The 26,643-nt window shown below is 39.9% G+C and overlaps 1 protein-coding gene across 5 annotated transcripts in view; it reads left to right on the forward strand.

Moving 5' to 3' along the window:
• LOC105334740 (baculoviral IAP repeat-containing protein 6) overlaps positions 1-26,643 on the forward strand; it is a 35,790-nt gene that overhangs the window by 3,760 nt on the left and 5,387 nt on the right. Inside the window, exons 9-53 of one of the 5 annotated variants that reach the window (XM_066088731.1) lie at positions 331-509; positions 686-2,026; positions 2,360-2,566; positions 2,972-3,191; positions 3,711-4,218; positions 4,610-4,833; positions 5,069-5,242; positions 5,369-5,494; positions 5,627-5,881; positions 6,034-6,727; positions 6,983-7,133; positions 7,339-7,553; positions 7,718-8,505; positions 8,631-8,755; positions 8,888-8,998; positions 9,188-9,474; positions 9,601-9,831; positions 10,012-10,195; positions 10,521-10,691; positions 11,091-11,328; positions 11,903-12,104; positions 12,224-12,373; positions 12,583-13,011; positions 13,108-13,235; positions 13,409-14,373; positions 15,113-15,283; positions 15,388-15,588; positions 15,712-15,988; positions 16,199-16,449; positions 16,557-16,662; positions 16,780-17,001; positions 17,133-17,719; positions 17,885-18,078; positions 18,318-18,465; positions 18,592-18,831; positions 19,006-19,122; positions 19,390-19,554; positions 19,705-19,845; positions 19,929-20,182; positions 20,336-20,534; positions 20,651-20,865; positions 21,103-21,303; positions 21,440-21,798; positions 23,241-23,377; positions 23,662-23,766. In XM_066088731.1, coding sequence (XP_065944803.1) covers positions 331-509; positions 686-2,026; positions 2,360-2,566; positions 2,972-3,191; positions 3,711-4,218; positions 4,610-4,833; positions 5,069-5,242; positions 5,369-5,494; positions 5,627-5,881; positions 6,034-6,727; positions 6,983-7,133; positions 7,339-7,553; positions 7,718-8,505; positions 8,631-8,755; positions 8,888-8,998; positions 9,188-9,474; positions 9,601-9,831; positions 10,012-10,195; positions 10,521-10,691; positions 11,091-11,328; positions 11,903-12,104; positions 12,224-12,373; positions 12,583-13,011; positions 13,108-13,235; positions 13,409-14,373; positions 15,113-15,283; positions 15,388-15,588; positions 15,712-15,988; positions 16,199-16,449; positions 16,557-16,662; positions 16,780-17,001; positions 17,133-17,719; positions 17,885-18,078; positions 18,318-18,465; positions 18,592-18,831; positions 19,006-19,122; positions 19,390-19,554; positions 19,705-19,845; positions 19,929-20,182; positions 20,336-20,534; positions 20,651-20,865; positions 21,103-21,303; positions 21,440-21,798; positions 23,241-23,377; positions 23,662-23,766 — 12,593 coding nt within the window. The remainder of the gene's footprint in view (positions 1-330; positions 510-685; positions 2,027-2,359; positions 2,567-2,971; positions 3,192-3,710; positions 4,219-4,609; positions 4,834-5,068; positions 5,243-5,368; positions 5,495-5,626; positions 5,882-6,033; positions 6,728-6,982; positions 7,134-7,338; positions 7,554-7,717; positions 8,506-8,630; positions 8,756-8,887; positions 8,999-9,187; positions 9,475-9,600; positions 9,832-10,011; positions 10,196-10,520; positions 10,692-11,090; positions 11,329-11,902; positions 12,105-12,223; positions 12,374-12,582; positions 13,012-13,107; positions 13,236-13,408; positions 14,374-15,112; positions 15,284-15,387; positions 15,589-15,711; positions 15,989-16,198; positions 16,450-16,556; positions 16,663-16,779; positions 17,002-17,132; positions 17,720-17,884; positions 18,079-18,317; positions 18,466-18,591; positions 18,832-19,005; positions 19,123-19,389; positions 19,555-19,704; positions 19,846-19,928; positions 20,183-20,335; positions 20,535-20,650; positions 20,866-21,102; positions 21,304-21,439; positions 21,799-23,240; positions 23,378-23,661; positions 23,767-26,643) is intronic. The other 4 variants (XM_066088732.1, XM_066088735.1, XM_066088733.1 and 1 more) reach the window with 4 other exon arrangements.

Genomic DNA, 26,643 nt, shown 5'->3' on the forward strand with positions numbered 1-26,643 from the left:
GACTTAGTCAGTCTTTAAAAGGAATCGATAAGTGACAGTGGTTGAATTGCAATTTTTTTTACATACCTGCAATAAATATGCATTATTATAACTGTAACTTAATCTTAAGAACTGGATCACATTGAGTTGATGCAGACAATAGTGTTGAGGTATACCTAACAATCTGCGCTTGGCAATCAGGTGTGGAACAGCTCTTTGGTTGAAAAAGATTGATTCTACCTCTTGTTTGTGAAAGATTATGTCTGATCATTATCATTTTGACATGCTATTTGGACTTTAGTACCGGTACATGTATGTAACAAAGCTCACTTGAGGTTTCTTTACTTTTAGTGTGAATGGTGTGAACAGTGTACAAGATGAAACGGATGCCAGGCTCGAGGAAAGACCAGAGAAAGTGGAGAATGGTAGTTCACCGGAAGGTAGTGAAGAACAACCAACAGCTACCACATCAAGCACTGTATCACCAGACACAGTGTATGAACTCCCACAGGAGAAGGTGGACAAGTCAGGTAATAGGGATAGATGGATTCACAATTAGTCAAACAGTGCACCTCACATCAGTTTTAATGATGATTATTTAAATATTTATTAGTTGAGAAAAGCGAGATTCTCTTTTTATTTTCAAAAGTTAGAATGTAGGAGTAAACTCATGAAAAAGTAAGTCACGTTTTTCAATTTTTTTCAGACGTACAAAAAACCAGAAATAGGCCCTGTGAAGATGTGTTGGTCAAATCAATGTGTGTCGCAAGGAAACCAATGCCTGAGAAAAGTCCATCAGACAAGAGTACAGGTGCAAAGAATTTGAAAGCCAAGAAAAAGTCTCGTTCTAAACCTCATCCGACTCTTTTCTGTGGAGTGTCTCTCAGACAGACAAAATTAAATTTACCCATAGAACAGAACAATGTAGAACATGAAACAGAGGAAGTGGAGCTAATGAACAAAGTGAATGAAGTTGTGAGTAGTGACACTCCACAGATTATATCATCAGGGGAGCAAACCTTTGCCAGTGAGGAGGAACTAGTGGACAGTGAGCTTCTACAGTCAACAGTGTTCATCCCTTACTTGCTGGTTCTTGCTCTGAGAGAAGACCAACGCAAGGGCAGTAAGCATAAAGAGAGGGAGCAGAAAAGGGTGCTGCCAAGTAGTGCAAGTTTAAATAACTTAAATGCTGTGCCAAATTTAGGGTCAATTTCAATGATGAACCATGACTTTAGTTTGATAGATCCCATGTTTGACTCTGACCCCGATCCAGCAGAAATGTTGATTGGTGTGACACCTGGCCCGGTGAGTTTAACGTCGGAGAGCTCCACTTCTGGAGGATCAAGCTCGGTCATTGATGCAAGGGTCCACACGGTCAGCAAGCCCAGCTCCAGTAAGCATGCAAAGACAGGGAGTGTTCTTCAGTGTGTTGAACTTCCGATTAGATTACAAAGTGACAGATTCAAAATCTCTGCTATTTCTCCAACGTTAGATGGACAACATATTCTAGTTGTAGTGTCTCCAACTGATAAATGCTATAAGTCCTCCTCGAAGAGTAAATCCTCTGTGATCACAGATTCATCTCCCAGTATAGATACTTCTGATCAAAGTGATGAATTCCAGACGTTTAGCTGCAGTTTTACTTCAGTTCCAGCATCCTCGGAGAACCTATCGGAAAATTCTTCTGATCACAGTCAGGGAGGATGTATCTTGTTGTACAAATACAAGTTTGGAGATGATTATGCTTGTTTAGAGGAGACACCCGTAGTTACAAAATATTTAGATTTAGCAGAACACTCTGTCTCTAGTGTTATTGTGTTACCACAGGAGTTCAGTGATTACCAAGAGAGAGAGGAGGATGGACAGACCTCGGACCCATTGGTAAATAGCATCAGCACTCAGGGGACACCTTATATTCCTGGTCAGGCAGCTGTCACATTGAGTAATGGCAAACTGTGGTTGCTGAGTTTGAATGATCTTAGAATAGTAGCAGAAATAATTCCTCCAGAAGCTCAGGAAAAATTTGTGTCTGCAGCTTACTGTACAGGTACTGTTTCACTGGTATATAGGAACTACTTGTATTATTAAAATAATACCAGTTAGCTTTAAGAGTAAAAGTGAAATAATTTTTTGGAGGTGAAGAATTCTTTAGAAAATATATCCTTATAAGAAAAGCATCATTTTAAACTATAGGCATGGTAATGGTACATGTACATGTATTTACAATTCTTTGCAATTACTATGGAAAGTCATCAAATGTATGTAATGGTAAACAAAGACTAATCTAGAGGGATTTTGATGTACTTGGTTATGTTATATGAATTAACATAAAATCAGTTGAGATTAATGTATATGTATACAACTTTTTCCCTCTGTGTAGGTATGGAGCGTTTGTGTGTTTGTTCGGCCGACGGTAAGCTTCACTTCTACCAGCTGTGTGAGGACACTCCAGTCCTGTCGGACTCTGGCTCCCTGCTGGACGTTCCCAATGGGTTGTGTAATGGGGAGACCCCTGTAGAAGCGGAGGCCTCCACCAGCACTGCTGATTCCTCTGAGTCCCGGGAAAACTTGGATAGAAACAGTCCAGGTAATGTACAGCTGGATTATTATAAATTGTACCACTGAAACACAGTAGTAAGCATGGTAAAGTATGCGTATACTGTATACAGGGAACTATTTGACCATGTTTTATTTTCACCCTCGTAAATGGGCCAATTTAAGACTGGGCGAATTCCCATATCTTATCTCTCTTGAAACACAACTGTGTCTGGGCGAATTCAAGACAGGGTGATATTGCAAGTGTAGAAGGGCAAAAGTTACAATGGGCAAATTTAACCCTGTTAAAAGTATTTAACCGATATTTATAACAGTAGTGTATTACCAATCATCACCTTGAAACTTCTGTTTTCTTAAAAAGTTTTGATCATATACCAGCCAGAAAAATCTTCCAGGGAACTTTTTAACATTTTGATTGTGCATTATCGTTCATTAGGTACTGATGTCCTAGCCAAGAAGCCGTTGACAGTGGACAATCTGATTCTACTTCACAATCTGATCCAGTTTGAGAACTTGATGCCTCGGTTTACAGCCACTGTTCCCTCGTGCTGGACCGAGATCCAGCAAGAACAGCAACAGAGGCGCCACCCCCAGCACCTACAGCACCAGGGGGAGGCCACCCAGCACACCCGTACCTGGAAGCTACAGCCGGACAGGTCAGTGCTCAAGTCTGTGGGCCGCTAAGTTGTTCAGCACAATCACTAAATTTACTTATGTTCTCCTTCATTATGTTTGTCTGAATATAAAACAATAAAGTGCTAAATGAATAAAAACAACAAGTATTATATAGGTATGTTGCTCGCTAGCGTTTATTTTATTACCTTATCATGTGACCCGAAACCTATTTGAGTATGTATGAAAACCCATCAAGCACATAATTTTAAAAATGTAATAGCATACAGAAACTTTTATCTAAACTTTAATTTCTTTCTTTGGTTTGGTGGATTCAAGATTTTATATTTTAACCACACCATTTTCAACTTCAAATAGGAGTACTGAAAAAGATGTTTCAAGTTTGTGGTACACCTTTTATGTTAGATGCTTGTATCAGTATGTTAATGACCTTGGGAGGAGAATAAAACAGAGCTACATTTAACATCTAAATGTTTGTATATAATGCATTAAATGCATGTAGTAAATTTTCTAAAAAAAAATCTCTTGCATGTTCTTTCTAGCTCTACCTGGGATGAGCACCTGTTTGAGATAGTTCTTCCCCGCCCCTGCTGTGTGGGCCATGTGGACATTAAGTTTACTCTACACCCAATGTGCACCTCCCCTCCTGATGTTCAGATCACACTGCTAAAACAGAACGCTACGACCCTGGGTCGTCAGTCCAACACTTCACACACGGTGGAGGTGGACAAGTCCATTGACTTCAACATCAACGGGCTCAGTCCCCCACAGGAGGAGGAGGAGACCGCCAACGCTAACTGTACGGACAAGTCCAACGGGAGAATCACGGAGGGCATCAACAGTGTGCTGGACCCAGAGTTCCTGGAGGACCATAATGCAGAGATCTTGTGTGGACCCGTGAATTTGGCCTCATTTCTGGACTTGTCAGGAAACAGTGGCTTGATAACACTGACCAGTCCCCAGTTAATGTCCACCAAACCAAAGGCATTTCTTTTACATATAAAAGGCTTCCATAGTAAAAACGATGACAAGAATAATGAAAAACAGAGGGTATGTGCATGTACATGTATTTGAGCAATTATCTTTAATGTGCAGTAATTAAGCAGAGGTTTGATTTAGCATTTCAATACATGTATTATAAAATGATAATAACTAGATCTGAAGTTTTCGAAAACTCTGAGAATGGTTTGTTCTGGAAAAAACCTTACCCTCAAACCTCTGATGCTACTGTATAACATTTGTCACTAACAGTTAAATGACTCTGTGATACACATATTATTTTTCATGGGTTGTATTAGGACAAGATGTTTATATACACATTACAACTGGCAATGTTGCACATTAAAAATGTGCATGTATAAAACCAATGTTTAATATGATGTACAAGTGTGAGATGTTTTATTGAAACTGAAACTTAAATAGGCTATAATTATGCTTTCAGGAATTGAAGAAGAAATCTTCATCCATTTCCTCTACGCAGAAGATGATGGTTATGAAGTCAGCATTTGACAAGGACATTTTTATCCCCCCTAGTAAAGTGAAGGAAGCTCTGACATCATCTGTTCCCCGGCCCAAGTTTGCCGACAACTTCAGGGGTTGTGACTGGATCCAGGAGGTGTCTGTAACCATCAGAAAAATGAAGAGAACACAAATCCCCAAAGAAAGGTATTCACATTTATCCTTTTGTGTTTTGGTATTTTAAGTACATAAACTATTTTTAAAAAATATATTGTTAAGTTTTCATCTAATACATGTACTTACATGTAAATGTACTTTTTACATGTGACTTGCTTACATTATATACATGTACAAGTATAACTTTACTTTAACTCTGTTACTATGTGACAAGCTTTAATTTGGTAACACAGCGTATTAAAGATACTTTGTTACTATGTGACAGGCTTCAGAGGTGTACCATGATTGAGAACCTGAAGTTCCATGAGCGATTAATGGCTGCCGTTGGAATGAGCGATGGATACGTGTTCAATGGGATCAGTGCAGACTGCTATCAGAATATGGCTCTAGACATTCTACTGTGGATATCAGGAGTCCAAATGAATGACCCCTTTAAAAGGCAAGAGCAACATCTGAGAAAAATATGTAATCGTATATGATAGTAATTTATAAGTTGTTACTGCTACATACAGAATGCATTCTTGTCATAAAGTTGTGTTATTCACTTTCTTTTCTATATTTACAGAGCTGTGACTAAAACAATTCCCAACACTCTGAAGATGCATCTGGAGAGTGTTGTGAGAGCTTGCTTTGTTCAAGGAACCAGAACCACTGCTCACAAGTGTTCCAGGCTGCTGGCCATGTGTATGGAGTGAGTAGTTTGATGTAGTCCATTATTAATGACGTCCTATAGTAATCCATAGAAATAAAATACACTGTATAAAACATGTGCTTTTGATGTTAGTGTTTATGTAGCAGTTCATGATTAACTTTCTCTTTACAGACACTGTAAGAAAATGGCAGACCTAGACATGGCTCCTAGCTTCAGTTATAGTCTGCTGCATGCACTGTTGGCCTCTTTCCCTCTGCTGCCATCTGCTCAGTTCGCCGGAGCTGTCCGCTGGTTCTTCACCATGCTCAACAGAGTGAAGTGTATGGACATCACTCAGGTCTCTCAGGCCTGCTCAGACCTGCTTGTCCAAATCTCTAAACAGTACAATGAAAGAATGTCCCCTCTTCATGCTCTTCTTAAGTCCAGGTGAGCATTAAACAAAGATTATGTATTTGTGTTTATATTTCATGCATAGAATTGTGTACATTTACATGTAATATTTATGGTTTGTAGCAAAATATACTGTAGATTGAAAATTTTCAACAGAAAGATAATATGTGTGTTCTTTTTGTTGATAGGTTTGGATTATATGGTCATCCATTTGACCCCGACCTGTTTGACATTGAGTTGCCCTTGGCCCTGAAACAGACTGTCCCCTCTGTGTCCTTCACCACCCTCAGTACCAGCAGCAGTAACTCCACCACCACGGGAAACACAAACAACAACCTGACCGCCCCCTCCTCCTCCTCCTCGGTCACAGACGAACTAGACTACTACGACCTATTTAACCCTCCCTCAGACAAATCCCAAAAGGTTCAGCTAGAGTATGCCAAAGGCAGTCTGTTTGGTCTGATGGAGGTAGAGCCCTTACACTTCACTTGTCATTCCACCAGTGATGGCACAAAGATGGAGCGAATGGATAACAATTCCACCGCACAGAGCTCCTCCCTTGGAACCGCAGGCTTGTCAGGGACCATCAACTTTGGAGAGGGAATTCCTCCACAGGCCACTGCAAATATCGGTGCCTCGACTCTGGCCTCCCTGTCATCTAGTATGGCAGTGACGAAACAGCACTTGCATGAACTCAGTAGCAAGTCATATCCCACTTTTAAGCATAAAATCATGCATATTAAGCAGATCTTGTCTGAGGTTGGGAAAAGTTTACCCCCTGAGGGAAAGCCAGCTAGCAGTGACCATCTGATGCCTCCCACCCCAAAGTCTACCCCCATGGTTATCACCCCACCACTGACTCCACCAAATGAAACCTTTCAGGTGAGATGTGCTTTGATTGCATTTATAGAGTTTGATATTGTGTGTTACTAAAAAAAATAGTACTGAAAATAACATGAATAAAAATGAATTTGCAATTTTTTCAGCTGACTTAATTTGTTCAAATGAAAGAAATTTTAAAATGGAAATAAAAGTTACATAGAATTTTAAATATTGTATATATTAGACAAAAATTAATATTGCTTTATTTATACTTGTAAGTTCAAGAAATGTAAAAAAGATACTGAACTGTTACAGAACCAGGGGAGTGCGCCCTCTGCCAGTGATGGGAAATCGGATAACAACAAACATTTCTCTGCCAAGTCGGCCCTTGGAGGACTCCCCAATGCCCAGACCTTGCTACAGCAGCCTCCTCTTCAGGTTCTAGTCATTGAGAGAATGCACTCAGGTCTGTCTACACACTGATCATTCAATGATAAATTCTTTTTGAACTAGCATTAGATGTAATGTGTGCCTGTAGCAATGATATTCTTTAAGAAGATTTTTGACATCCAAAATTGGAAACTAGTATTAATTAAAGACTAAAACGCCCACATAAATGTCATGGAATGAATTCAAGGCGAAGAATATTATACTGTGGTTTTTTTTTAAAGGGGCCCGTCGATTTGTGACCCTGGACTTTGGAAAGCCAATAGTTCTAACAGATGTAGTTATTCCATCCTGCACCGATCTAGCATCTCTGTCAATCGATGTTTGGGTTCAGGGGGAGGAACTAGATGGGCAACGATTTGTAGTGGCTTCAGATATAGGCGTTCGATCTCTAATAATGACTGACATAATGCCCCCTGTGGTTTGCAGGTATCTGAAGGTAAGACATCATAAAGACATTATTATCAACCAAGCATTGATCCATTTTGAATTGTACAAACGTTATATATGAATCAATTAAAAAATACTCTAAAAAGATAATACAGATAATTTTGAGAAAAAATGTCAAACTTTGAGAGAATTCTTTCAATTTGAATTTATTAGATAACAACCATAGGAAGATTTGGAAGTGGTTCAACTAGATCAAAAATTCCAATTGGGGCATTCTATGGTCACAGTTGTCTTCTACCATGGGAGTGGAATAGTTACTTAGAACAGCGTTCGTCATCAACTGCAGGGAGTCAATCAGAACTTCCAACTCAATCTCAACTACTAGCACAGTTAGGAATTTACATGTCTCTTCTTGAAGATATACAGTGTAGGTATAGTTTAGCTAGGACACGGTTGGAATCCCTTCTGGCAGGACTAGATGGACAGCAGTTTGCCAATTCTCACATACAGTATTTCCTGAAGAAGAACAAGAAGCAGAATAATGATGAGGACAACAAAATCACCCAGTGTTACAATGATTGTCTACAGCTACAAGTACAGCTGAACCTGGCTAAGAAAGCCACAGAGAGACTCCACACAGCACTAGGCTTCAATGCACCAAAGACAGACTATGGCAGTGGTGTTATAGAAAGGGTCCGACATGCCTGTACAGACAAACTGAGATTTGTTCAGGAGTGTCTGCTAGAGGTCCTCCTCAGTATAACTACGTCCTCGGCCAGCATTCCTCAGCCCCCCATGTCTCTGTACAATGTCCTCTGTCCTCAGACAGCTGAGATGTTGTTCAAGAACCTGTGCGTGCATGGTACAAAGAAGATACAGATCAGCTGTGGCATGCTCCTGATGCGGGTGTGTGGCAGTCAGCCCTGGTGGGGGAGCTTTCTAGGAAATGTCCTCAGGGAGTTCTTCCACTCAGAAAATTCACAGATCTTTCCACAGGATAGGTGAGGAACTTAGTTATATGCAAGACTTCATTCTTGTGTTCACAAAGGTTTTCTGTGGACCATTATGTGATAGGGTCAACAAATATGAAAGTCAAGATTTGATCAAACATTCTTGTTTCTTTCAGGGTTTTTGTGCTCCTATTAGCTATGGGCCAGAAGTCTTTATCAGGACCCAGTGCTGTGTCCATCATGGAGAGTCTCCTTGATATGTTAGCCCGAGTTCTGTCACCATTAATGGCTGGACAATCAGGTACATGTACATATACTACTCCATTGCAATATTTGTTGTAGTATTAATATAAAGTGACAGTTTACAGATTTAAGAAAGGATGTAATGCAACATGAAAGGATGTAATGTAACCTGATATTTTGTGTACTGTAGGTATGGTTGATTTGACATTGGTGGGTTGGATTCTCCTATTCCTATGCAGAAGTCTGGACCATACTGCTCTGGGTAATGATGATTGTGCTAAAGGAGCCAGAAAAGACAGTGGTTAGATATTCATCTTCATTCATGAACCATGCATACACTGCCATCTTTCACTTGGTTTTTAAATAATACATGTAACTTGAATAAAAAAACCAGCTTATATGAATTGAATATTTCTATTCTGAATAAAAATGCAAATATTTAGTTGTCCATCCAAAATGAAAAACTTAATAATTCTTCCTGCAATTTTAGAGAATTCCTTACCAAACCGATGGAACTTTATCCAAGGAGACCACAACTCGGCTGGATTCCTGGCATCCAACAGTACAAAGTCCAAGTCCACAAAGTTGGTCCGAGGCTCACGGCTCTCCATGCAGAAGAGGATGCTCCACCACAGGCAGAAACTGATGGACCTGCAGCAGGCTCAGAAAACCTTCTTCTCCAACCACCCAGACAAATCCTCCCAAAACTCCAGCAACACTCTACTGAAGCAGCAGGAGAAAGAGTTCAAGAAAGAGTTGTCAAAATACGCCTCAAAGGTAGACAGATTTTCTGAAATACAGAAATAGCATTATATTTATTAAAACATTACACCATTATTTGAGTACTTACATTGGTTATTGTGAGTTGACAGAAGTATGTGTACATGTGTAAACCTCTTACAGCACATTAAGGATATCATTCAGATGAGAAGGACTGAGGTGGAAATGCTGAGAAAGATGGGATCAAAAGTAGATGCTGCATCAGATTCGGAGAGGAGTAATGGAGAAGAGGATACAGAGGGTGCGCTACTGCTGTCCAAAGAGAAGACCCTCCAGGTGGTTAAAGGCCTGATGAGTCTGTTGCTGAGCATGGATTTCACCTGTAACGTGGATCTCTTCCTCATAACGTGCAAGGTAGAACTGAAAAAAGTCATGCAGACATTATAAAACTGACTTACATGTAAAAATTTTGCGACAGTATTATAAGTAGTTTTGTTTGGTAAAATTCTTATGGTGGTATATGAATACTGTTATTTTTGCTTTTTAAAACCGGTAACATATAGAGGTGATATGTATGTTGATTGTACACTACAGGTGATAGCCACGGTGTGTGTGAGTACTAGACCAGCCATCACTCTGGCCGAGGCAATGAGCCAGGAACAGCTGGAGAGACTGATTCTGCTGGCCTCTAACCTGGAGTTCAGTTACGGCAACATCAGCTGGGGTGGTCCATGGGCAGGGCATGCAATAACGTGTCTTTTACAGGATATACTGGATGGTAAGTACATCGGTTAGTTATTTGTAACATTTTATGTATAATACTCTAACATTCTCTAGTTTTTAAAATAATCAGAGTGCATGCATGTCTTCAATATCCAAAACTGATGTCAATTTAAGCAGTCTATAAATAATGTTTTCTAGAGAACCCAGATTTAGCATTAGCTCATTTACACATATGTACATGTACATGTACATGTATATTAGAGAGAATTTTTATACACATAGCTAAATACATGCAGTTCATGTACTAGTTAGAATCATGTTCGATTTTTACTCTTTTACATGAGTATGAGCATTAAAGTTGAATTTTGATTCATTTAAAGGTGAGAAATTCTATCCAGCTCACAGTGACTCGAGCGTGAGTGACGCGAGAGAGGAGACAGCTGGAGGGGGGTTCACTACGGAGACGGATGAGAGTCTCCCCCACAGTGTGAGTCTGCCCACCATGGAGGACCTGGATACTGACCAGGACAACAGTGTCCCCGACACCCCAGGTAAACTCCCCACCCCCACCCTCCGCTATTCTTTGTTGTACAGTAAAACACAGTTATAGTTTGGTTTAACGAAAATCATTTTTAATCGCCTTATCTTAAAATTGTATTAAAAACTGTATATTGGAGAAAGCAAATTACATTTATAATGAATCAAAATCCCTGTATTTTGTTTTAATGTGTTTGTCAATAAATACTGATGTGGTGATAAATGTACATTATATAACTGGTAAGATGATTACTCATTACACTTACATTTGTAAATGATAAAATGTAAAAATATAATTTAAGTGAAATGGAATTTTCAAGATTTATTGGAATATTGTAAAAGATGCTATATTTAGGTGTAAGATAATAGTTTTTGCTGTAAGCTATAATGTTATAACTGATCTTATTCAACAGATATGGAGCTGTCAGACAGCAAAGAGGAGCCGTCCAAGATGACCTTTGACAAGGAGTCGTCGCTGATGGTTGACCTACTTCTGGACGACATGGACTACGAGGACGAGACATCGGCCAAGCTTCACGCGTATGTCACAGGAGAGTCTGTCAAACCTCCACCCCCTCCTGAACAAATCCTATTTGAATCTGGTCTGCCTACCTCCAGTTTGAATGGAACACTGGACATGGCCAATTCAATGTTTGTATTTCATTCAGTGTCATGTTTTCAGGCATTTATTATAGCCTCCAAAAACTCAATATGTTCATGAAATAAGAATTACAGTGATTGGCTTATACTATAAGGGAGTGGGTCGTGAAGATTTCAGTACTTCATAAAATGTATCTGCACAACACCAGAATACATATTTATTGAAGAATGAAGTTTATAAAAAATACTCCTCATTTGGAAAAATTTGAAAACATGGCACACATCTTTGCTTCTGAGAAATCTCATTTTATTTTCAGTTATATGCTGTGGCATGCATTATCTCATCAAAACTGTTGTTTACAGTTTGTATAATGCTTTTACTATTGTGCACCAAGATATACATGTATATATTCCATGAAAATATGTATACTTTTCTCTCTTTTCTTGTGTGTATAAGATAAATGTATTTAACCCCACTGTTGTGTTGCAACCTAGGCACTGAAGTACACATGTAATATTTAACAGACTTGAAATACATGTAGTTATTCATTACTTGCATTCTACATGAATATGACATACTTTCCAGCAAATGAAATCAAGGATTTTTCTTACGCTTCTTTTATAGACCTGTAGAAATGGAGGATAAGAAAAAGGATGTGTTCATCAAGAAAATTGTAGACAAGATCACAGAGAGGGAGAGGGAGAGCTGGACCTCTGGGTCACCCTATCAGCGCAGCAGTCTAGTGGCTGGGGCCCAGGGAATGTCCACTGCACTGGATGCTAGACTTGAATTTGGCTTGGAAACCCAATCTGAACTTAGACTAAAAGTATGTTAGAAATTCTTCTGTGAAATATGATCAAACTTTTGATAATTGTGACCTTTAAGTGAATTCCTGGTCTTTCTCTCAGTCTTCGAATTGTTGATATTTTCTGGGTGTCATTGTAGGTAATGTTATCACTGCATACTGAGGGAGTTCAGCAGGCATTTAGTCACAACCTACCATCCGCTCCCTACATAGGTCATACAATGTATTCAGCCCCACCTGCTACAGATGATGAACTGTCCCAAGCAAGTGCATCATTTGCTCAGTCAGAGGTAAATATATGGGAAGAAAACAGTGCTACAACTAAACTTTATGTATTGGAAAATGTAATGGCATGTACTGGAAGTACAAAATGATTAAATTTGAAAAGAGTACATCTGTTCAAATAAAAGTAATATAAAATTGCTATGCCTTTTATCTTTTGAATAGATTAAGGGATTATTAGAAGACTACATGTATTACCCTGCTCTATTTGTTTTAGGTATCCTCAGCAGAAATGTTGAGTTCCTGCTATAACAACCTGTTGTGTCACCTGCTTCCTCACTGCTCAAACCTGGACTCGCTGCTTCAGCTCTGGCTAACTCTGAACAGTGAGGGCTGTATGGATGCCTCAGGGAGCCCTGTCTTTGACTCCTCAAGGACTCCTCTGATTCCTCTCAGTTCCTCCTCAGTGGCCACCTTGCTAGAGGTCCTCACTGCCATTCCAAGTCTTCCCATCAGCACCTGGGTGTTGGCATTTCAGAGCCTCACTTTGGTGGCCAACCAGAGACTTCCAAGCCATAGTGATGTTGGTGAGATGTCAATGATTGTTCCCCTGCTGTCTGATGCCAATCTGATGAGCGTTATCAAGAAATTTTTGTCAGGAACTTCTGAGAATGGGCCAACAGCATCCTCTGTACAGTTCTCTACAGTATGTGCATTATTGTATTTACATGTGATTTATTCACAGTTATCTTTGTTTGCAAAGTCTGAAAATTTCAACTTGAATTTTGTTTTGTCTTTCTAGGTTGGTCCTGCAGCAACCAAAGCATTTTATGAATTTTTGTTACGCCTCTTGGTTAAATGCCCTCAAGACCATCTCCAGAAGTTAAAGGAGCTCATGTTGAAATTAGTGTACACATTGAGTGCAGAAAGGTAACTCTCGTTTTCTTTTTGTTTATTTGCTGATGTGTTTCTAGTAAGTAAACAAATACTTTGACATGTACATGTACAAGGGTGCCTTCCACTTTGGTGTGTATACTGGTTATCATTGTTTCTTGCTCATGCGAGTTTGTCTAGTAAGTAAATGAGTTCTCTGATATTTTCAGGGGTGCCTTCCACTGTGGCCTGGGTCCACTGGATGCTCAATGCAAGTTCATGGACTTCATTCTGGACCAGACTTATGAGAATATTGACCTGAGTAATGCTATCAGTGTGATCGAGTCCATCAGCAGCCTGGTCCACCAGCACATCATGTGTCAGGAGAAGGTCTCCTGTAGGAGTACCTCTGAGAACTCGGTCAGTGCCCGCTCCTGCTTTGGGGGACTTTTTGCCAGCTTCCTTAGAGGAGGGGATTCCAAGTCCTCAGATGCCAGCAGGGATCTATTGATGTGTTGTCTTCTTAAACTTGTGAACAATCTGATACAGATTCAGTGTAACTCGCCCAGAAGTAGTCGTCTGGCTTCTGTTGCATTGGACACGTCAACAGCTGCAGAGCCAAGGACTCCAACAAACATCAGCATGTCAGAGCCGGTCCCTGATTCTGCTAAATTACAGCAGGCTCTGGCCACATCTACACCAACACCAGGGGTAAGACTGTCTGACACATCTACACCAACGCCAGGGGTAAGACTGTCCGATGAAGAAAAGAGCCAACAGACAGATGAACAGAAGACGGAGACTTTAAACACACAGGCTGACCAGAATTCCTACATCACAGATGTTATTCTTGGGCACCAACAGATAATGTGTAATCTTATACAGGCTCTTAGTTACTGCAATAGCAATACGATGGCCACGATTCTGGGGAGTCGTGGAATCTCTAGCAATATGCGGGAGACTTTCACTGGTGGTGAACCAATCTCGGTCGGGGATGGAATATACCAGATACTGGTGACATTAAGCAGACTGTGTTCAGACAATCGTAGTGTGATAGAGTCGCTGTTCAAGTACCTGTCTGGTTCATACAGCATCAGAATCCAACAGTCCCTCAACAAGCTGTCAGAACCTCTGCTCTGGTTCATTCTAAAAGTCCTTGATAATGCAAGAGCTATCGGCACCTTTCTAGAAATGGGTAAGTGTCTCTGCCTTTGATTGTATTATATGTTACAGTGTATCTTTAACAACAAATGCATTTATATATACAGTAAAACTTGTTTAGTACGAACACGGATATAGCGAATTCTCCGATTAAGCGAAGTTTCTTTGAGTTCCCAGTAAAATTCTTAACAAATCTTTACAAAATTGTACGGTTATAACAAATTCGGATATAACGAATTTACGGATATAGCGAATTTGATTTTAAGTCCCGTAACGGTGAATTATAACGAAATTTAACACTTTTATAGCGTATTTCTTTACAGTTTGAAAAAGTGTACACTACCATTTAACAAAATAGTTTGAATGAATTTATTTTTATATAATTTTTTTCAATTCACAGTTTGATTAATAAAGGTATCAAAGTAATGTATTTTTATTTTAAGCCTCAATTTGCAAAAACTATAGTCTGGTGAAAGAGAACATGTATATAGTGAGTTTGCTATAGATGTTATTATGAATTTGTTATATGGATATAACAAATTACAGATATAGCGAAGTAATTCCAATGGTCCCTAGGACTTCACTATAACCAAGTTTTACTGTACATGTATGTAAAAACACACCATGGATGTACTTGTAATTTTTCAGTATACTTTATTATCTGTCAAAACAATCAAATTCCAACTTTGATTAAATTAAAAAATGTGTATGTTGATACAGCATGTATAGCTACCATAAATTACCATATCATGATTCATTTATTTCTCCTGCAGGTGGTATATCTATAATCTGTCAGAATCTAGTCAACTGTAACTGTCGCATAATAAGCACCAACCCTAGTCTGATCTCTACCATCATGCAGAACCTCAATGGGAGGTCGCGTCTAGAGAAAAAATCCAGTGATTTTGAGTCCCCTGATGGCCTACAAAACTTTGCACCTCTAGGTAGTGTATCTATCAGAATGTAGCTAATTCTTACAATATTTAACACCTTTAGGAACTGAACTCATTATGTTAGGGCATTATTTGAAATTGATGACTAATTTTAGGCTCCATTAGTTCCGGGAGTCCAACTGCTAGTCCAGCAGAGGTCCTGATACAGTCTGCTCCTCCACACAGAAGAGCTCGCTCAGCGGCGTGGTCCTACCACTTCTATCCAGACGAGGCATGGGTGGATCTAACAATTCAACTTCCTTTCGCTGTTTTGTTAAAGGAGGTCCAGATACAACCCCACAGCACATCACTCACTAGTATGTATTTTACATTCAGATATTGTAAGCTTTTGTCAACTATAATTGGATTTTTGTAAGGGTACATGTTCATGTATGTAGTTATGTATTTGACATTCTGAAACATCTTCCCCTTGTTTACAGCCTGTCCCTCCAGTGTGTCCATAGAGATGAGCCATGACGGGGTAACTTCAACCCCCCTCTGTCACCCCCTGATGACCAGCAGCCTGGCATTCATCAAGCTACAGTTCCAGCGGCCTCAGATAGCGACCATGGTCACCATCAGGCTCCACCGTGCCCGCGACTCCATGACTATTGGTCTGTCACAGATCATGCTGATGGGATACAGTGCATTCGGGGATTCTAGTGCAGCCTCTCAGAACATGTTCATGCCAAATGAAGATTATGTCGCTAGATCAAGGTAGGTGAAGATTTATCAAGGACTATCATCTTCTTCCAGAGGGTAATGGTTTTTGTAATGCATATTCATGTACATATAAGTGTTTGAAGTGTGAAAACTGCCTGATTATAGTGTATGCTAGAGGAGAGCACAAAACAGTATTTTTTGTTAAACATACATGTGAAATCGTTATGTATTGTGAAGATTAATGTTGGTCATTCATCCTTTCAGTGTTAGGTGGATCCGTTTGTTACACCACTGTCTGACAGCTTACAAAGAGGTGGAGGAGTCAGTGGCCAGTGCCGCCGCCCAGATCCCTAACCTGATGAACACCTGCTCCGCCCTGCTGGTGTCCCCCATCTCCAGTGTGTACGTCCCTAACATTGAGGAGGTACTGCTGAAACTGGGCCTCCACTCTGTAGACATGGGACTCGCACTGGTAGACAACATCCTCAGATGTCCCAGTAACAGGGCTAATTCAGGTTGGAAGCACTACTTTAATATCAGTCAAAACTGGATACTATGTTAAGTTGTTATTACATGTATTTGTGGCTAAGAAGGAGATGTTTAGATTCATTTATTGCTGCAGGCCTCAACATGCCATATCTTGGTAAAGTGAGTGGACAAGCCAATGAGTCGACGATGGAATTGCTCTACCAGCTTGGAATTGTTCAAGACTCCGGAACCAGACTAAGGTTTGTATTTGATGCATACTTTTTCTATATTGATATTGAAAGAGAGTGAACTTGTGGCATTTAACTTTTATACTTTTGTATGATGTGTTCATAAAATTAAGATAATGTACATTGCAGAGTCCAAGCTTTGTTGAACTGGTTGAAGGACAGTGCACAGCTGGCTCTACAGAGGTCTTCAATGTCCTCCGCTGAAGGTTACAGGAGAATTCCACAGGAGTTATCTTCCCTCCCTAGCCCCGCCCCCTCTCACATTCAGTGTGTGTCAGCCATCTTATGGCAGAGTAACGACCTTCCTGTAGAATATGATCTGGGAAGTTTAATCACCAGAGAGCTTGTTAGGTAAGCTGGAATTGTTAATCATGTTTACATGCAGAATTTATAACATTTATTAAGGGTTTAAATGTGTCATTAATAGATTCAGTTATAATACAAATACAAATGTATTGACAATATGATCTTTTGTTTTGTAGCTCCCTGTATGAATGGTCTACTACATTAAAAACTGATAGTAACTTGAAACAGTCTGTTGACTTTGTGCTTTGTGCCATTTGTTACATCAACCCAGAGTACTTCTCTCAAATTCTCCAATGGATGAACATCTGTGTGACTGGAGAGAACAGTCTGTCGGCCTCCATTAGTGACGACCGCAAGGACAACTCCCACCTCCACAGGGGCTCCATGACTGACGACTCCAAGGACAACCACCACCACCGGTCAATGACGGACGACTCCAAGGAGGCCAGCGGAGCCCAGGATGGCCCGGGGTCAGATGTTCGACAAGGCTTTGTCCAGGACTTCCGACACATTACCCTGGAGGAGTCCTGTCTGTCCACTCTGGCCTTGACCTGTCAGTCAGCTGTGGCCATCAAACAGCTCCTGGACTCGGGATTCCCTGCTGTATTGGCTCAGGGCTTGTTTGAGTTCTGTAACAAGGTGATCTTCCAGTTCACAGAAAACTACTCCCCTCCAGAGGGAATGACTGATGCTCACAAGTCTATGTGTGATGAGGGTGGTGCCACAGGGTCAGTGCTTGGCTCAATGTCAAGGACACAGTCAGGTATGAGTCCTTACAACCAGTATTCTAAATGTTCTAAATTAAATGAAAAATATATTGAATAAAATGAAATGATCAAACAATTATGTCACCGATTTCATGGTATTGCTTTTGAATTGTATCTAATGCTAAGTAGTAGAATTAATTTTCTGAACTATTTGTTTTCAGACAAAGGGTTGTGGATTTCAGCAGAAATGGTTCCTTCCGTCCTCTCCTTTTTGGCCAAGGTTGCGAGTGAGCCCCTGATGAAGGACTGGCTGGGGGGACATGAGGGGAACATTTTCTGGCCCTCCTTGCTGACCATGCTGTGTAACACCCCCATACAGTCAGCAACAGCACCCCCCAGTGTACCCAGGGAAGGAGTGAGTGATGTAGCTTATGTTGCTGCAATTTAAAGTTTGTTATAAATTTATTGTCATAGGTTAAATACTGGTTGCAAAGTCTGTACCGTATGAAGGGCAGTTTTGATTTGAATCGATTTTCCAGTTCAGCTTGAATTGAAAATTACCATAAGCGGTGAAGAAAGGAAAATGTATAGTTAGTACTAGAATCATCCATTTCTGGGAAATTACATCAATTTCCAAACAATTTCTTCTTTCAGATAATGACAATGGAGAGTCGTGGAATGATTGAGTCCGCTGCTGTCAGTTTCTTCACTCAAGTTATGTCCTGTCATGTAATGAACCAACTTCTGTTTGCTAAAGTCCTGTGTGAAGTCATAAAGGAGCAAAGCTCTTCATCAAAATCAGGTACATGTACATACCGTATATGATAATCACTAATTGCTTTATTTCCATTTCTCAGTTTGATCAGAATACATGTGTTAAACAATTTGTTGATGAAATTAAATTACGTAATGATTGTATTCTGTGCAGGACAACTGTTGGGCAACTTCCCCCTCTCTGGTTTCACCAGATGCTTGTTCCTCCAAGCTTTACTTGAGGATGAGAAGATTGTGGTGGTCTTAAAGAACTCTCAACAGAATGGAAAGTTTATCAGCCCCAGCAAGGTGAACAATGCTGTGTATCACCCCCGCTACACCGGTGGGAGGGACACACAGGTGATGCTGGTCAGTCTCCATACTACAGTCAGTGAGGTCACCAGCAAGGTCACTGGTAGGTCACATACCTGTTCTCTTATATATGTGGTGTTACTGAATTTGTTATTATTATTTTTTTGTTACAATATTGAATTGTAGTGGAGTTAAAGTGAAAACATTAAATTCAAAATTTTAGTAGAGTTAAAAGTAAGGCCAGTGAGAGTACAATTTTCTCCCCAATGTATTTCAGACCTCCCTCTGCTCCCTGGCCAGCTCCTGGAGAAATCCTCTGAGAAGAGCGACGAGAATAAGAAGGACAGCATCAGTAACTATACAGAAATGATGGATTATTTCTCCAGCTCAGTTGGTAGGTGTCTTTATGAGATCCTCCAGACAGAAATAGACTGCTCCTAACTAAATGTGTAAAAGTAAAATTTGTATGCATTAAATTTTATTAATTTTATTTTAAACATACAGGAACTAATTTACAAATGTATTTCCATGCAAATGTGTTTTGTGATAGTACACTTAGCAAATTTTTTAATTGATTCCTCTTTATGCATGTACATTTATATGTATTTACATATGCAAGTGCTTGTCATAATTTTTTCAAACTTGTTGATTTGTCATTTAGTAGCAGCCAGTGTTGCAGCAAAGGAAAAAAGAGAAAAAGAGGACAAGTCTGGGAAAACATCCCTACCCCCCAGACCACCCACCAGGCGTGGGAGGCAAAATATCGGGAACTCTAGCACACAGGTGCAGCTTCCATCCTTCAGTGTCTGCCACAGAACCATGCCCAGTAAGTTGTTGATTAATTTCAGCTTCATTTCTTATAGAGAAACTACTGTCATTACAAGTATCTATTTGAAATCTGCTTACATAATTCATGTGTTGGTACATGTGTATGTGAATTCTATTAACAGTACTTCAATAATAATTCTCTTTACAGACACTCCTTTGCCAGGGGACTTGACTTTGTCCCAGTTGTTGCAGATATTAAATCAGAGGGGCCTACAGCATGGTCTGAATGTATTGGAGTTCTCCGTCAAACAGGAATCTGACAAAAAAGACAACAGCCAGTCAGACCAAAGTAAGTGCATCACACATTGAGTGCTTATCAGACAGTTGCATTAACTGCAGGTTACTATAATGTGTATCCCATGTTCTTTACAGGTGAAAGAGATGGGTGGGGGGATCTGGACGATGACCAGGCCCTGACCACAGTATCCCCATTCCTGACCTCTCTTCAGGTGTTTGCCAGTGTCGGAGGCCTGGCCTTGCTGGCAGAGCACCTGCCACTTCTGTACCCGGAGGTCTCACGACAGTCGGTCATGCAGGAGTCAGGGCTGGATCACATGATCAAGAACATGTCTCTTGCTGCTGAAGAATGGTCCATGATAGAACCTTTCCCAGAGGATTTCTATGAGGTAGCGGGGCCGTCTTTTTATTTTGATTCTTGAAAAATATGAAGATTTGTTTAATGTGTATAACTTGACTACTGTATGTTCCCCCCCCCCCCCCAAAAAAAAATATGAAGTGTTTACAAATGATATGTAAATAAAACAAATGTATGTTTTCAGCATTATGAACTATCCCAACCACTGGTATCTAAATCCAGCAACCCTCCCGTTGCTATGCCAACCATTCCCCCTCATTCCCTGGTCGCCTTTGGTTTGTTTTTGCGACTGCCTGGATATGCGGATGTTCTTCTGAAGGAGAGAAAGAAAGCACAGTGCCTTCTGAGGCTTGTGTTGGGGGTCACAGATGATGGAGATGGGGGTAAGCATATCTAATAGACGCTTCAATGACTGGAGCAGATTTTTGTATAACTTCTTCTTATATGAATTTTTTAAAGGAAGAAGCATGCATTAAAGGGCTCCTACTTTCTCTTGCAGGTCACATCTTGACTTCCCCTATTGCCAGCTCTCTGCCCACCCTGCCTTTCCTGGTTCTGAAGTCCCTGTATGACAGCTCCCCCCTGACTACAGATGATGGAGTGTTGCTGAGGAGGATGTCCCTAGAGATCTGGGCGATACACCTAATACTGGCCTGTCTGTCCGTCCTCAGTCACCACGCCCCAAGGGTGCCAGTCCAGGGGTTCCAACAGGAGGTCAGTGATAAAATTAATACTTGCAATGTAAATACAAGTATATTTCATTTTACTTCTTCATATAACAATGTTATTAGTATTCCAAGATATTTGATTTAAATAATACTTTTATCATGAAAGACATTAATTGACAGAACAACAGGCATTGCCTATGGTAAGTCCTCTCCATAAAAATTTATAGATTTAATGGAACTTGTGAAATGTGTATCTAATGATGTCTAATGGTTTGTCCTTCAGGCTCAGTTGATCCTGTCTGCCATGCAGTCTGCTAACACTCCGGCCAGTGTTCCTGTACAGACCCAGACAGAGGAGAAGTCCCAGCAGTACTGGGCCAAGGGCACCGGGTTTGGGACCGGGTCCACCACCTCCAGCTGGGACGCTGAACAAGCTCTGATGAGACAGAAGAGTGAGGAGGAGCATGTGGCCTGTCTTCTACAAGTGAGTGAATACTTCTGTACATGTTAATTACATTTAAATCTATTTTCTTTGTTATTATGGTCTTTGTGTTTTCAGATTGTTGATGATGTTTTATATTAATTGTTTTTGATAGACTTGAAAATGAATGTTTTTGCAGGTACTTGCCAGTTATATAAATCCAGGGGGTGATGTTCCCAAAGATTTCGAGTCAGAAAACTTTTCTTCACCAGCGGAGAAGTCGCTCCTGCCAGACGTGATATATGAACTGTTGAGTCAGTCATGTATTGTTCCAGCCATTTCTTCCTATTTGAGGAATGACTCAGTGTTAGATATGGCCAGACACATTCCTCTGTATAGGGCATTGCTTGAGCTACTGAGGGGAATAGCAGTTACCCCATCTCTTGTCCCCCTCTTGCTACCCCTGGAGAAGGACAATGGACCAGATACAGCCACTTCTGTTGGAGTTTTGCTTGACAAAATGAGAGTCTGTGTGGATACATATGCAAGCAGGTTAAGGTATGTATATGAACATCTCTTGGCCTTGCAGCAGTATATCATAGCAAACACAGTATAGTGAATGTAAAGATTAAAACTGGGACTTCAAGGGTTACCTGACACACCCTAGCAACATATTGTAGTCGTAGGCCAACAAATATCCATCCTCCATTAACGTGTGGATGTTTATCCATTAACATTTGGATATTTGTTACCTTTTCTTCAATCTAAGTTGTGTTTATTTTATTCTATTACCGTATATACTCGCCTATAAGTATTGTTCGCCTATAAGTCGGTTGCCATTTTTCAGGTTCATTTACAAGATTTTGCCATTGACCCTCTTATAAGTCGGGTAATTTTTTCTGGATAATCAGTCTACTGATTGTCAATCAAATAAGCCCATTTTATCAAGCATTACTATATTCTAGCTAAAAAAATATTGGTGTTTGACCCCTCTGTTGTCATTTGTAGATGCAATGCATTTTAAGTGTTGGTGTTAAGACATCTATCCTGGATTAATAACTTTCGATTTTGGACGCCATTTTTTTTTTTTATACACTAATGAAAACTTGTCAAAGCTTTAAAAATATTTTAAATACTATTGAAAATAAAATGATAGTGATTTTGATCCCCTACTGACTGATTAAGATGGTATAGCCCCTTTTAAAAGTGGTGTGTTGGCTTGTGTTGTTTTAGGTGACATGCCACCTACAGCCACCAATATAGCTATTATCACCTCATGCAGGTGTAATTAATTATGAATAATTATAAAACGATCTTTATTTTTTTAAAACAGACCAGCAATTATTCTGGTGTTTAGTTTTTAAGTATTAAACAGAAATTGCTGTTCTGTAATCCAACTAGATCGCTTTTAGACGCCATGTTTTTTAAGAGTTTTCTGTAAACAGAGTTATCTTTCTTGAAGTTTGTAACTTACGATTTTGGACGCCATTATATTTTTCAAACACTCAATACAACTTGATTATAGCTCAAAAACTATTTTAGATGCTACTGGAAATAAAATGACAGTGATTTTATCCCCTACTGACTGATTAGGGTTGGTAATTAGCCTCTTAAACTCAGTGTTGGCTTGTGTTGTTTTAAGTACAGTTATACCTACAGCTATTATCACCTCAGGCGTAAATAATTGCCTGTTTAAATAAAAAATACTTTAAAAAAACTTTTTCATATCTTTAAGAAATACAGTTGAAACTTTCAATGTATTTATTAATGTGTTTATCTTTTAGTAATTAAAAAATGAACATGTCAAGTATAGGAATCGCAAGTCAAAAGTGGGAAGCAAAATGGCACCCAAAAACGAAGTTTTACTCAGTGGAAAAATTTCTGATTGTATGTCATGCCTATAAGTCGGACCCCTACTTTTCATTCAAATTTCTTCTCCCAAAATACCGACTTATAAGCGAGTATATACGGTATATGAAGATCGTTGGGTTGATTTGTAGAACCAACAAGGCCAAGAATGGGAATGGCAATGTAGCAGAGGAGGAAGAGAATGAAGGACTAGCCATGTTAATACCTAATATCCAGGAAACTGCGAAAATTGTCAAGATTGCTGCAGAGAGGCTACAAAAGTTAACTGGTACATATAATTAAGAATACATTGACAATTGCATATCATTTTGACAAGTTTTGATATTGATCTTTCTGTCTGTCAATCGTATATCCTTTGCCTTGAATCCAATTAATTCTTAAATCTAGCTTAAATTTCGAAAACAGAGTGATTTTGGATAAAGATGTAAACTGACTTAAAATCAAATATCAGGGTCAAAACAGATCTGCTTGAAGTCCTTCTCATGAGCACATTCTTCCAATCCCCCTATGTGCAAACTGGCTATTGTTGTATCCCTAATGTTTTGTTTCTAGAATCAGAGAGCAGCAGTGAGGAGATGGACAAGGATAAGGCGGGGCAGGCCGGCCAGGCCAGTGTGGAGGAGCATTACATGACTGTCATGCAGGAGGAGCAATTCGGTGAGTAGCAAGCTTCACCTAGGTAACATTCTGATGAAGGTCAAACTACTGTAGATTCCTAATTAAACGGAATGAATATCCAAGTAAAATTGTATGAAGTACCCGTCACAGATTTAAAAATCTCACTTTTATTTACTGAGAGTTAAAAACTAAAAGAGATTAGGGTTAAACTCAGTCACTGAATTCACTCAATTCTCAATCACGATTTTATACCGGTGTCATATAATATTTTGATACCGCGAAATATTGAACCCGGGTTCAATATATTATGCGATATTATGAACCCGGGTTCAAAATATCGCTGCGATATATTGAACCCCCCCATAAAATATTGAACCACGGGTTCAAAATATTATGGCCGCGATATTTTGAAACCCTCTCGAATTTTCACTGCTCTTGGAGAGGGGGTTCAAAATATTATGGCCGCGATATATTGAACCCCCTTCCTTTTTCCAATTTCCTTTGGAGAGGGGGTTCAAAATATTATGGCTGCTATATATTGAACCCCCCTCCTTTTTTTATTGCTATTGGAGAGGGGGTTCAAAATATTATGGCTGCGATATATTGAACCCCCTACCTATTTCCAATTCCTATTGGAGAGGGGGTTCAAAATATTATGGCTGCGATATATTGAACCCCCTACTGTTTCCAATTTCCTTTGGAGAAGGGGTTCAAAATATTATGGCTGCGATATTTTGAACCCCCTACCTATTTCCAATTCCCATTGGAGAGGGGGTTCAAAATATCATGGCCGCGATATATTGAACCCCCCTCCTTTTTTTATTGCTATTGGAGAGGGGGTTCAAAATATTATGGCTGCGATATATTGAACACCCTACTATTTCCAATTCCCATTGGAGAGGGGGTTCAAAATATTATGGCTGCGATATATTGAACCCCCTACTGTTTCCAATTTCCTTTGGAGAGGGGGTTCAAAATGTTATGGCTGCGATATTTTGAACCCCCTACCTATTTCCAATTCCCATTGGAGAGGGGGTTCAAAATATTATGGCTGCGATGTATTGAACCCCCCTCCTTTTTTGATTGCTATTGGAGAGGGGGTTCAAAATATTATGGCTGCGATATATTGAACCCCCTACCTATTTCCAATTCCTATTGGAGAGGGGGTTCAAAATATTATGGCTGCGATATATTGAACCCCCTACTGTTTCCAATTTCCTTTGGAGAGGGGGTTCAAAATATTATGGCTGCAATATTTTGAACCCCCTACCTATTTCCAATTCCCATTGGAGAGGGGGTTCAAAATATTATGGCTGCGATATATTGAACCCCCCTCCTTTTTTTATTGCTATTGGAGAGGGGGTTCAAAATATTATGGCTGTGATATATTGAACACCCTACTATTTCCAATTCCCATTGGAGAGGGGGTTCAAAATATCATGGCTGCGATATATTGAACCCCCCTCCTTTTTTTATTGCTATTGGAGAGGGGGTTCAAAATATTATGGCTGCGATATATTGAACACCCTACTATTTCCAATTCCCATTGGAGAGGGGGTTCAAAATATTATGGCTGCGATATATTGAACCCCCTACTGTTTCCAATTTCCTTTGGAGAGGGGGTTCAAAATGTTATGGCTGCGATATTTTGAACCCCCTACCTATTTCCAATTCCCATTGGAGAGGGGGTTCAAAATATTATGGCTGCGATGTATTGAACCCCCCTCCTTTTTTGATTGCTATTGGAGAGGGGGTTCAAAATATTATGGCTGCGATATATTGAACCCCCTACCTATTTCCAATTCCTATTGGAGAGGGGGTTCAAAATATTATGGCTGCGATATATTGAACCCCCTACTGTTTCCAATTTCCTTTGGAGAGGGGGTTCAAAATGTTATGGCTGCGATATTTTGAACCCCCTACCTATTTCCAATTCCCATTGGAGAGGGGGTTCAAAATATTATGGCTGCGATATATTGAACCCCCCTCCTTTTTTGATTGCTATTGGAGAGGGGGTTCAAAATATTATGGCTGCGATATATTGAACACCCTACTATTTCCAATTCCCATTGGAGAGGGGGTTCAAAATATTATGGCTGCGATATATTGAACCCCCTACTGTTTCAATTTTTCCTTTGGAAAGGGGGTTCAAAATATTATGGCTGCGATATTTTGAACCCCCTACCTATTTCCAATTCCCATTGGAGAGGGGGTTCAAAATATTATGGATGCGATATATTGAACCCCCCTCCTTTTTTGATTGCTATTGGAGAGGGGGTTCAAAATATTATGGCTGCGATATATTGAACCCCCTTCCTATTTCCAATTCCCATTGGAGAGGGGGTTCAAAATATCATGGCTGCGATATATTGAACCCCCCTCCTTTTTTTATTGCTATTGGAGAGGGGGTTCAAAATATTATGGCTGCGATATATTGAACACCCTACTATTTCCAATTCCCATTGGAGAGGGGGTTCAAAATATTATGGCTGCGATATATTGAACCCCCTACTGTTTCCAATTTCCTTTGGAGAGGGGGTTCAAAATGTTATGGCTGCGATATTTTGAACCCCCTACCTATTTCCAATTCCCATTGGAGAGGGGGTTCAAAATATTATGGCTGCGATGTATTGAACCCCCCTCCTTTTTTGATTGCTATTGGAGAGGGGGTTCAAAATATTATGGCTGCGATATATTGAACCCCCTACCTATTTCCAATTCCTATTGGAGAGGGGGTTCAAAATATTATGGCTGCGATATATTGAACCCCCTACTGTTTCCAATTTCCTTTGGAGAGGGGGTTCAAAATATTATGGCTGCGATATTTTGAACCCCCTACCTATTTCCAATTCCCATTGGAGAGGGGGTTCAAAATATTATGGCTGCGATATATTGAACCCCCCTCCTTTTTTTATT

Source organism: Magallana gigas, chromosome 6, assembly GCF_963853765.1.
Source record: "Magallana gigas chromosome 6, xbMagGiga1.1, whole genome shotgun sequence".
NCBI classification, from domain to species: domain Eukaryota; kingdom Metazoa; phylum Mollusca; class Bivalvia; order Ostreida; family Ostreidae; genus Magallana; species Magallana gigas.